This window comes from Strongylocentrotus purpuratus, unplaced genomic scaffold, assembly GCF_000002235.5.
Source record: "Strongylocentrotus purpuratus isolate Spur 01 unplaced genomic scaffold, Spur_5.0 spur5_scaffold_3, whole genome shotgun sequence".
Classification (NCBI taxonomy): domain Eukaryota; kingdom Metazoa; phylum Echinodermata; class Echinoidea; order Camarodonta; family Strongylocentrotidae; genus Strongylocentrotus; species Strongylocentrotus purpuratus.
In genome coordinates this window covers 38,823,319-38,835,959 of record NW_022145609.1, presented here as the reverse complement: position 1 = coordinate 38,835,959, position 12,641 = coordinate 38,823,319, and the positions used below count along the sequence as shown (strand labels likewise).

Here is a 12,641-nt window from a genome sequence, read left to right as displayed (position 1 = left end):
ATCATCACCACCACCACACTATCATTACAATCATCAAAATCATCACCATCATCACACTATCATTATAATCATCAAAATCATCACCATCATCACCATCATCAACACAATCATCATTATCAATTTATCATATCATCCTCATCATCTTTACTTCTCCAATCTTACCTTCCTCTCTCAGCACCGATGTACTCCTCCCATGTCATCATCATCCTCATCATCACCATCCTCCTCCTCCTCCTCATCATCATCATCATCATCATCATCATCATCATCATCATCAACACAATCATCATCATCATCATCCTCATTATCATAACTATCATGGCTCTTCTTATCATTAATTATAGAATCTCTTTTTTTTTCTTCTCTTAATGATGTACTCCCATCAAGTCGTATCATCATCATCATCATTATCATCACCATCATTATCATCACCATCATTTTCATCACCATCATCATCATCATCGTCATCATCATCATCATCATCACCATCACTTTCATCATCATCATCATCATCATCAACATCATCATCATCATCCTCCTCCTCATCATCTTTACCCCTACTATCTTACCTTCCTCTCTCAGCACCGCTGTACTCCTCCCATGTCATCACTGACTCAGGAGGTCGAGGTAATGAAGGTCTTCTTTGGGTCTGAAAACAAAGAAAAACACATACTGGATGAAAGTAATCACAAAATAGGAAGTCTCACCATCTACCGTAAACAAACATTCATAGTTCCTGAACAAATTATAATGAAGTCTACATATACTTACCTGGGCTTTAAATTATCAATTTAAAAAAAAATATATATTATTATTATTGCTATCATTCTATTTCTAGTTATCTATTTGTTAATTTATTTATTTATTATTACTATTTTTATTATTAGCACTTTATTCCCTAAAATATAACTTCTTATAAAGTTTGAAGATTCGTACTTACCGGGAAGCAATCGACGGAAGGGGAACCTTTACTTATACTCTCTACTGCTGATTTATTCCTTTGTATATCCTCGTCTGATAAATGCTCTCTCCTACATGCAGTCAAAATAATGAAACGATAAGCAATTTATGGTTACATGGTGGTCAGACAAACATTACATGAAATTTGCTCTAGGATATAATTTTCAGAGATACAGTCAGGGTTGTGGCAGAGTTTTAGGTTAGAATTAGTTAAGATTACAGTTAGGTTAAGTTTTGGATTTGGGTTGAAGTATGGAGTTTGCACTAAAAAATAACAGTGGAAAATTGTCACTAGAGCATGTGTCTTACAATATATATATGTTAAACAAAGGTAAAATTATTTTTTTATAAAAATTGTGACTCATTCTAGAACATCACTCATTTTTTGCAGTATACAGTGCGTACAAGAAAAAACGAAACCCAGAATTATTGATGTTTTATCATAACTTAATCACAATTATAATTAATAAATGACACATATTTGTAAAGCTTAGATCCTCCTATTTCATTTGATGCAACTGATATGATGCATATTTCATGCATGAGTGATTGAAATCAATTTGAAGGAAGAGCACCAAAAAGTCATTTGGCGAACGGTATCTGAATCAGCCAGAGAAGAAAGACTTTATGCATGGCTGATTTTCAACGAAACGGATTTAAGTCTTTTGTCGATCCTGTTTGTTGCTACGGCAGGCAGCCAGTGAAAACGAATTTGTTTAATAAAATTATGGAAATGCAAGGTTTTGTTTTATGGGGACGCACTGTTTATATACCGGTATATATATATGTGTTATCAGATCATCACTTTTTCTCCCACTTCTTCTTTGTCCTCTTCTTTGTTTCCTCCTCCTCCAGGCTCCTCCTCCTTCTAACTCTTCTTCTTCTTCTTGAAATATGAATATTCTCAATTCTTTGGAGACATGAAAACATGTGGCTTACATATAAAGAACAACTCTTCTTCCCTTTTCCTAAATTCAATTTCAATTTGTATGGCAACACATCTGGAGGAGAGAGCAAGCGCTGCCTCTATACTCTCTTACCTTTTTCTTGATTCTATAATGACTCCTCCAACGTCGTAGAAGTCGGCATAGAAGCTCCCGACGAGCTCTCGTTTATCTCCCCTGAACAACCAGCCGCTTTGAGATCGGTTGAAGGTGATGGGTTTGGTGGAGAGGTTGACGGTGACGATGTCGCTGCTCATCAGGATGTCAACCTCTTCTTCTAGCTCAACATCTGATTGCTGGAATTAATGGAAGAAAAAATGGAACAGTTTTGGAGTAAATTCTGGAAAAAACTCTATTGAGTACATTATCAAGAAAGCTAGGGCATAAAAAAAATTGAAATTTGACATTGCTCTGGGATGAGTGTGATAATATACCTAAATTGTTTCACCATTATTTGTACATAATACATGAACATTTTGAAAGTGGGAGTGCCTTAAAATCCTTTAAAACCCTTTGAAAAAAGGACCTTCCTTGTATATGTAAGTATGATCCATGGATAAATGTGTTTGTAAAAAAAATAAAAAATAAAAGATAGAACAAAAAGAAAGAGATAGAGAGTGAGAAGGATGAAAGAAAGGACAGAAAAGGAAAAACACAAGGAAAGATAAAGAAAGAGAGAGAGAGAGAGAGAGAGAGAAACTGGCAGAGAGGCAGGGTGAGAGCTAGATTTAATACTAAATAAAAAGATATATACAGTAATTAACAAAAAACACATACAAGAGAGAGAAGAACGTGAAGGATTGGCATTCAATTTTTAAATAAAAACTAATTTCTGGGTCAGAGGGAGGCAGTACAAGCTTTAGTCTTAAAGCAGGACTGCACTACTTATAACTACTTGCGCCCTCTATATAGCAAACAATGCTTAAGTGGTGACCATTGATCCCCCATGATCCTCTTTTTCTTATGTTAATTGAGAGCTTATTTGATGAGATAACCACCTGTCGGTGACCATGCAGGGAGGTCTAATCCCTCCTAGCCAAACTAGTGCAGTGGGGATTTAATAACAAAAATGTAAGATAAAATATACCTTTCACAAGAACACAGCTTACCTCATAAGATAATCTTTGGTAGACTTTACTCTCATTATCGAGAAACACCAGCGACTTCTCCGCGGTCACGGTACCGTCAAAGAGGAACGTCAGGTCACCCTTCTGCCATTTCATCTCGGAGAAATCTACGAGGGTGGTATCCACGCGGATCTGGGCGCCCTTCTTGTAGATGCGGCAGGTGTCGGACGGGAGGATTCGGGATACTAGAGGTACTGAGGAGGGAACAGAGGGGCGGGGAACCGAGGGAGATAGAAGACGTTTAGTTCATGTTTATTTATTAAATTTACATCACTGGGTCATTCTCAAAGTAAATGAACAGGGGGGGGGGGGGGGGGCGTTTCACAAAACTTGTCATCAGTGACAAATGTCAGTTTTTTTTGTAAGCTACTGAAATCCTTGCTTCTGATTGGTCATCAGCAGATTTGTCACTGATTTTAGTCATTTGTCATTGAAATAAGGCTTTTTGAAACGGGTCCCAGACCTGCACATATTAAACCAACAGAATAAATATTGTTCTTACATGTGAAATCTAATGAAAGTTATCATGTTAAACATTGTAAGAAAAATTACAGTTGAATCATGTACGTGCATGTAACAGGTTACAAGCCAAAAGAATGTGAAAATAAGCATTGATATACCTACAGGTATACCGTGTGAGTAAAAAAAAAGTTTACACCTAGAAGATTGCTAATTATTTTAAAAATCATCTATAAACAGTAAATTAGTATACATCTTATGAAAGAGTGTTTTATCCCATATCATTTGGTATCATTTTTGTGTGGTATGTGTTCACGGTTGGATGAACAGGAGGCATTGTTGGCGAGAGTGCAAAAATTGACTTGCGCCAAAGTGATGCCTACAGTATGTATTATGTTGGGATTAGCAGAATGAGAGAATGAATTATGAAATGCAGAAGCAAAGTCACGCACACAAATACACATGCACAAAATAATATTCGTTGATATTTGATATTCGATATGTGAGGCATGATTAATTTTGTTAGGGATGTTATTTGGATCTGCAAAGACCAAATTAATACCCACATCCCAATTGTTTTATTCAAACATCACATAAGCAACTTTGGCGCAAGTCGATTTTTGCACTCTCGCAAACAATGCCTCCTGTTCATCCAAGCATGAACACATACCACACAAAAATGATACCAAATGATTTGGGATAAAACGCTTTTTCATATGATGCATAATAATTTACTGTTCATAGATGAGTTATAAAATAATTAGCAGTTTTCTAGGTGTAAACTTTTTTTTGACTCACACTGTATATACATGAAAGTGCTTGACAATTGCATACATTTTCAATACTATTGTTTAGCATGTTGAATTTTGTTTACAAATTCCTAAAAGAATTGTTACATAATTAGAAAATAATTACAGTTCACAAAGACTCATACTAAAACATACATGTACATGCATGCATATTTACTTTAGATGTACATGTATAAGGTATGTACATTTATGTCTACTTTATCATTTTCAAATATTTATGATAATTACTCAATGGGGAAATGCTTGACATATACATGGGTATGAAAAGAGAATCAGATATTTTTTCAAGGTTCCTCTCTTTAGCATATCAATCTTTGTTTACACATTTCAATGATTCCTAAAACACTGCTCCCCTTCTATTTTCACTCTACTGCTTTTTGGTGAATCATAAATATCTTCCTTTATCAATGTAAAGTGCAATTCTAAAATCATTCAACTTTAAATATTGTTTGTAAACATATTAGGATACGCATGACCAATACTTTTGGGTCCTTGCCAGTAGTTCAATAAGGTTCTAATTTATTAAAGCAAATGTTATTCCTGTATGGTGTGTTTGATACTTTCTCCCACACGGTGTACGTATATGTACAACCTAAAATAGTCTAGTAAACTGAAACCAATCAGGAGAGAGGAAATTAATCCTGGGATTAGACCTTGATATGTGGCTGAACTTCACAAGTAATTTATGCAATACGATCAGCCTTTACGATCAGCCTTGACAACTAGCTATTACTACAGTTGTATAATATACAGTATGGACATACATGTATTGTACGTGCATGAATTGTTAATCATAAACAAGCCAAACTGGTGCAGTACGATGACTATAATGCAATAAAGTTTATCTACTGAATGAACAAATTTCTATCATTACACAATATACAGTACTGTTGTAATATTTGGCCATGAATTTGCCAAACTGGTGTGAGAATACTGTATAGAATGTAAATGTAGGCCTAGTTAGAATCTATGCATACAATGTCCATAATCTGAATTATAATAATACAGTACTGACAAACTTAATTATCAGGATACCGTAATGACACTATAGGGCCATGAATTGATATTATAAACATGCCGTAATGGAGTAGGTACACTGATTACCATACATTCAAACTGAAGAAAAGTGAGATTTGAACCACTATATAAAGCTCAATGTTTTACACTTTGACCCCATTTAAAAATAGAAAGGAAGTTTTGCATCTCACTGCCTTTTTGTATTATACACAAAAGTGCAAAGTATAATATCAAATCATGAAATAAAGCAAATAATTTTTGCAACTAAACTTAGATCTCCCTGCTTGAACTGCGATTGAATCTCAGTAACGGTAATTAGTGATATTTGGGGGGGAAATTATACACACAATAGCTTTTTAACATGGTTCAAAACTCTATATCCATTTATCTCATTAACATGTTAACAGCCTATCATACAGTTAGCATCTTTGCACACCGGCAATATCTTTAATCTTATAATCAAACATGACAATGTAAATTTAATTTGATATCACAACAAGGCCAAGCCTATTTTAGAGATTTAATCATATGAAAGGTGACTAATATTATTAGAAATATAGATCTTTCAAATTAAAAATGCTAAATTTCTATAGAATCTACAAAAAGATTGATGATCAAAGCTATGAACGTACAGTATTTATGTAAGGTAAACAAATTGGCAATATAATTTCACAGGTAGATATTATCCAATACTGACTATATGATGATTATTATAATTACCATTATCTACAATGAAGATGGCAGATGCACTATAATCTGTTTCTTACATGCTTTTAAATAATGTACGCCTGTAATAACTGCAAGAACACCAATTAAGTTGGTATACTGCTTTTTGCAATTCTTTATATTTCTATAACTAGTATTATTACCCAAATCCGATCATATACACATAATGTTAATTCAATTCAATTCAATTCAATTCTGGTTTTATTGTAAATAAAAACATACTGAATAAAAAGTCCGGAGACTCATACAATTCAGTTTACAAATTATAAATACATACAAGAATAAAGAAATCAATACTTTTAGCAATCTTTTAAAAAATATTACTTACTAATTCTAATGAACTAAACAACTAATTTCAAACAATCGTGAAATAATACCTGTTCTAATTGTGCAATTAAAACTTTTAAATAGTAAAATAAGTTGTTACCATTTTCTAAATGTCATATGCAATTTTGTAATACACTTTCAAATTAATAAGTAGTCTTTTTTAAACCTACTTAACATTTCTTTAAAAATATATTTATATATAGATGATTATCCGAGAGATATGATAATTCAAAATATACAATTTATGTTAACTTACAGAGTATAGTCCTATCATTTTACAGGTAGTATAAAATCTGATTTAATCTGATTAATTGGCATGACAAGAAATTAATTAATTACATCTAGGTCACATATGGTCATAATATTGAGTGAAAATATCTATAGATTTGAATTCAGGATTCGTGTGAAGTGGGGAATGGGAGACTGCCTGTAACGTTCTGTTCTCATTTTGGGGGTATTGAGCTGGAGAGAGTTGCGGAGAGTGCGTCGTGAGATAGTTTGTCTGGTTTCAGGTAAGAGATGGCGGTGGCGGTCTGAGATCAGCAGGGACTTAGCAAACTTTTCGCAAAGAACAGAGCGTCGTTCAGACAGTCTGACAACACTCAGCGACTGCAGAAGTTGAGCATAAGACATTGTGTCGGGAAATGTACCAGTGATAATACCCAATGCTCTCCTCTGCAGTCGCTCAATGCTGTTTACTTGGACAACAGTTAAACTAGATGACCAAACGGGTACACCAAATTCAAGACACGGACGAATGTACATCATGTATATCAATACCAAGTCCCGAGTGTTGACACCGTTCCTTTTCAGTTTACTCAGTACATATAGTTTGCGTGATGCGTTTTTGACGATGGTTTTGATGTGTAGATCCCATTTAAGATTATCTTGGATTGTTATACCAAGTAATTTTATATAAGATACCACTTCAAGCTGATTACCATTGATCTCCAAATGGGGGGTAGGCGGTGCATTACGCAAGAATGAGATCAGCATGGTTTTGCACTGCGTTGGATTGGGCCTCATGTCGTTTATTTCACACCAATCAACAAGAGAATCAATGTGTGTTTGTAACTGCGGAGGGTCCGACTTGTTGACAACCTCTAGAAGGCTTAGATCATCAACATATTTCCAGCGGTTTTCTGTAGACAACGCGGCATCATTAACCATTATCAGGAAAATAATGGGTCCTAGTTTAGTTCCCTGAGGAACACCACAAGTGAGGTGGGAAAGATTTGATGTAACCCCGCGATAACGAACAGTTTGCGTTCTTTGCGTCAAGAAACTACAGATAGTCGGGAGAATGGAGCGGTCAACTCCTATGTCAATCATTTTTCTGATTGCTGTGACATGGTTGATATGATCGAAAGCTTTACTGAAATCGATCATGCATAAGTTAACATACTTCCCAGGTCGGTCAATTCCCCGATGAGCATTATCCAAGAGACTGATTAAGTAATGGCAAATTGATGTTCCGGGCATGTTCCCAAACTGTTAATCCACTCCATGCTATGCTATGGTATATACATAATGTAAATACATAAGTGTTGAATTATTTGTTTAGACAAATCAGGTATGGTTTGAAGATTTGTATGGAAGTCTATTTATTCATTTTTTGCCCCCTCCCCCAGAAAAGAAAATGACATGTATTCATAATATGTGACATATATTTATATCTTACACATTACATACCTGCCAACCTGAGACAAGAGAAATTAGGAGTAAATTTTTCTGGATGGACTACGAGGTCGCGAACCACCGAAGGATTGGGGTAGTAGCCCGTAGATTTGGCGGGGGGGGGGGGGGGGAACTAACGATCACGTTCGGGCTGCGCTGTGTATATCTTCTATGAGCGCGAGCGCGGATGTCGGCGTGGTCTGGTTATCAGTGCTGTGTTATGCTTTAGTCTTATACATACATACATACATATTGGTATTTATTGAGCGCCTTTACATGAACATGCTCAAGGCGCTTTACATTTCGAAATACAAACATAATAGCTATATACTCTCCAAGTGCATAACACTCTAAAAAAAAAAAAAAAAAAAAAAAAAAAAAAAAAAAAAAAAAAAAAAAAAAATTAAAAAAAATCGGAGTTTTGAGGCATGCATTCGGAATTCGGAGTTGGTATGAAAAATGCGGAGGAACTCCGCCTAAATCGGGGTGGTTGGCAGGTATGACATTAGCACAGAGCATTCTTGTCACATAAGGGAGCTACTAAATAAGAAAATATTTAAAATAAAAAACAGCTTTTGTGAGATGATCCCTCATTCAATTCAATTCAATTTCGGTTTTACAATGTACAATGCAGTAGTCCAGGGACCAATAATGCAATGTTTACATAAAATGTGCATAAAAACAGGAATGATCATATAAATGTACAATAAAAATGATAAAAGATAAAGTTAATATAATTTTCATACCTAAAGTTATATACATATACAAATAAATGATAATAGATGGATTAAAAACCTATAACAGTAACTTGAAATGTTGAACCAATTATTCCAAGTAAACATAATCTTTAAATTAAAAATATATTTATATATAGACAGAGAGGAAATTATTATATTGCAATTGTTAAAATGAGATCCATAGACTTAAAAATATATATATAACATATGATGCAAAAAATACATACAAAGTAATAGAAAAATTCTAGAATGGAAAATGTTTTCAAAGTGTTCTGATGATAGGGAATCTATATGCAGGCAGGCTTACCCCAGCTTTGAAAGTCCCAATGGAGCTCCATATAAAAGTCTCCTAGATCCGTCAGGAGCTGAAGAAGTTGGGGTCTCCTCTGCTCCAGGAGCTCCCTCGACTGCTGCTTCAGTTTCCGTAGCAACAGGGATACTGATAAGACGAAGAAGATTTGTTTGGAGAAAGAGAAAGAGAATGGTTCATTATTATTTTTTAATAGTTAAACTAAAATAGGCCATTTTTGTAGTGTAATAAAATTTATGCATTAGGTATACGCCTTTGTGAAGCACCTTGATACAAGTTATTCCATTCACCTGTTACAAATAAATGTATCTCAATAGTCAGAAAGCAAATTACATGTATTAGTTGTTGCTAGGTAGGACAAACATCATGGCTTGCCCTACCTAAGAGGAAGAAGATTATTAATGCCTGGATTACATTTGGCCTGCGATTAGTCTAAGGAGCCTGTATCCTGCCCGTATCTCCTTTTTCATGCGGCCTCCGTGCAGAGGCAGGGGGCGGCGGTGAGATTTCCGTACGGATTCACGGGTTCCGTAACCTCTACGATTTTGTTTCGCGAGAAGTTATACAAATTTGAGAAATCGTAAGCCCGTAGCCCGTAGATGTGTCGTAGGTGGCATTGCACAATTCCCGCACACACATCCCTCGAAGGCCTCGCACTGATCGTGCATATATACTGGGGACTCGCACGCTCAAAAATGGCACGGTGGCTGCACGGTCACCGCACTTTCCCGTGCAACCTCTGCACGGAAGCTGTACGGGCTCCGTACGATTTCTGTGTGGAGGCTGCGATGACTGCCTGGCTACTGCACTGAAATCGCACGATTGCCCTACAATCTCCAAGCAGACTCTGTACGGATTTGCCCCGGCCTGCCCCCGAGGGCCAATACAAGAAATGGCACGATGCTCGTAGATAATGTAAACATAAGTAAAACATCATGGCCTGTAGCTTCCTACGATGCCCCCAAAATCGCACGAAAAAATCAAAGACCAATTTATCGTAAGGCGCCCGGGGCAAATGTAATACAGACATAAGCAGTAGCAGATAAAGACACAAAAAGACAAGAAAAATAAAAAGAAGAAGAGGAAAAGCAAAGGATGAAAAGAGAAAGAAGAATACAAGGTATGATTTAGTAAGTATAAAAATTAATTTTCAAAAGGTAGTGTGAGAGAGGAAGTATAGAAAAATACAAAAATGTGCAAAATCAAATTTACTTTCAATGTGAAAATATTTTATCACAGAGTATGCATAAAGTCAAGTGTATCCGGTTGTTATGGATGAACCAAGTAAACACCTCATAATCAAAACTAAACTTGCCATGTCAATAAAACACTCATAAAAACATGATAGCGTGGATTTTATATTTATTCTTCACTCTCTCTTCTACTTTTCCTATTTCCTGTTCAGCTTTTAATTATTATATAATGGTCACACTGCAAAATTGCTAAGCAAGGGGTTTTCCCTTTCTACTTTTCTGTTTTTGTGAACAAACATTGAAGGCACAGTTTTCACAAGTAAGACATTTGTTTTTTTTCTACAAAATGGCTGTTATTCGTTTAATCTGTAACGTGCAAGAGAGCACTCAAGAAACCATAGAAAAGTGTTTGCGCTAGCTGGGAAAGAGGAAAATGTTACCTTGGTTCGTTTACAAAATGCATTCAGATATGTAATGTATCTCTGCTCAGTACTTAAGGATTCATACTTACTTTAATAACACTATGTACATTTATATGTAGTATATTGAAAGCTGAGTTACAGCTCTTATACTATAGTCATGTCACCCTAAACTTTCTGTAAATAATAGGGTTTACACATGTGTTTTCATATAATATGAATATGAACATTTACGAATTACACTATATACATATATATATATATATACAACCATGTTCCATTAGTCTGCCTTATCCAATATATATTTTGCTCTGCCCATAAGCATTGAGCACTGTACGGAGGAATAGACCAAATCTAAGTATATATACATGTATATATAGAGAGAGAGAGAGAGACTATTTTGGGATACCCCCTTCCATAACCTACATGTTTAGAAATCCATCACAGTACCTGAGCAATTACAATAGCCCCTTCACCCATGAGTAAATCTTATTTTATTGTATTGTATTAGTTAAGTCTTATTTTGAACGTATTTGCACCCAGGTTTTAGAGTAATCATGTACTTTTAAGAATGCTACCAGTTGCCTGATGATCGCTCGTAAGGCGTGAAACTCAGAGTAGAAACCATGTTCCATTAGTCTGCCTTATTCAATATATATGTATTTTTACAACTATTCTATTTATAATATACATTATTCTGTATTCATTATAATCTTGTATTCAATTATTGATGTTTTCAAAACAAAATATTGATATATATATATATATATATATATGAAGTTCAATGAATAAAATATACATATACATACGCTAATTCTAACCATTTTATTTGAAAGTCCCTTGCTAAATGCACCTACATGTACATGTAACTACACCTTTAAGACTTAGACATTTATATCTTCTGAGGGTTAGAAGAAAGAAAACCACCCAGCAACGTTTATCAGTGTGTCATAATTATGTTTGATTGTCTTATTAGGGTCAGGGGAAATTGGTCCAACTCCATATCTATTAAGACCGCTGTATAATAAAAACGGGTCAATCTTCGCTTCATTTCTGAGCGAGGAGGATGGACAGACACCCCTATCTCAGTATCGGGTTCCAATTAACAATGCCATAATTGCTACAAGGACAGGGAGGAACCTACTTCACACTGGTAAAAATGAAGTGAATGAGGCCCCATTTACACTGGGAGTTAGGGTGTTTCTTGCAGAGACTTCACATTATAAAAAGAGTAGAAAGTTTAGGTTGCCTTATTAAGGGCGCTTTGGAAGCTGTTATGGATAGAGATGAGAGGCACCCTCAAGCCAGTTTGAAATGTCATCAAGCTTGTAGGCCACTTCAATCACCGATTCAGAACAGATATATATATTCCCACATGTGAACCTATTAAATCACATTATAATTCCTATGAAAGAGTTATCCCTATTCATACAAGAGGATCACTTTACTTCAGGAACTATCTAGACCTACATGTAATCCCTGGTTCAGTCAAGAGGTGAAATTTTCAATAATTAAAAAAATTAATTCCAAGTTTCTTGTCCCTTCCTCCTTTCTTTCTTCAGCCTGACTCACTTTTATCTTTTTTTGTGTCTCTGTTTTTAAATGAAATAAATTAGAGGTCATCTAGACGATAGCATTTATTAACACTGTTAATATTGAAATCACACTCTGTTTTGAGCCTCTACATATTGATTTACAAAAAAAAATGAATTACCCAAATTTGTGTTGAAATTGATCCAATGGCAAATAGGCAAAGGCATGTACGGAAAATATATCAAATATCATATGAAATAGAATCCCCTCCTCCTCACTTTCAGAACATCAGGATGAGAAACTAGGAATTAATTTTCCTTGGTCTAATAAACTTGTGTACTCAAGCAAGGTAAACTGATACCAGTAACAAATTACATTCACATTAGAATAATTACAGTACTGC

General features: G+C 35.1%; 1 protein-coding gene across 1 annotated transcript in view; it reads right to left on the bottom strand.

Moving 5' to 3' along the window:
• Window positions 1-12,641, bottom strand: part of LOC586754 (ankyrin repeat domain-containing protein 13C-B) — a 36,173-nt gene that overhangs the window by 3,970 nt on the left and 19,562 nt on the right. Inside the window, exons 4-8 of the mRNA XM_030995700.1 lie at window positions 9,091-9,222; window positions 3,014-3,225; window positions 2,001-2,200; window positions 941-1,031; window positions 570-649 (exon numbers count right to left, since the gene is read on the bottom strand). Of these exons, the coding sequence (XP_030851560.1) occupies window positions 570-649; window positions 941-1,031; window positions 2,001-2,200; window positions 3,014-3,225; window positions 9,091-9,222 (715 nt within the window). The remainder of the gene's footprint in view (window positions 1-569; window positions 650-940; window positions 1,032-2,000; window positions 2,201-3,013; window positions 3,226-9,090; window positions 9,223-12,641) is intronic.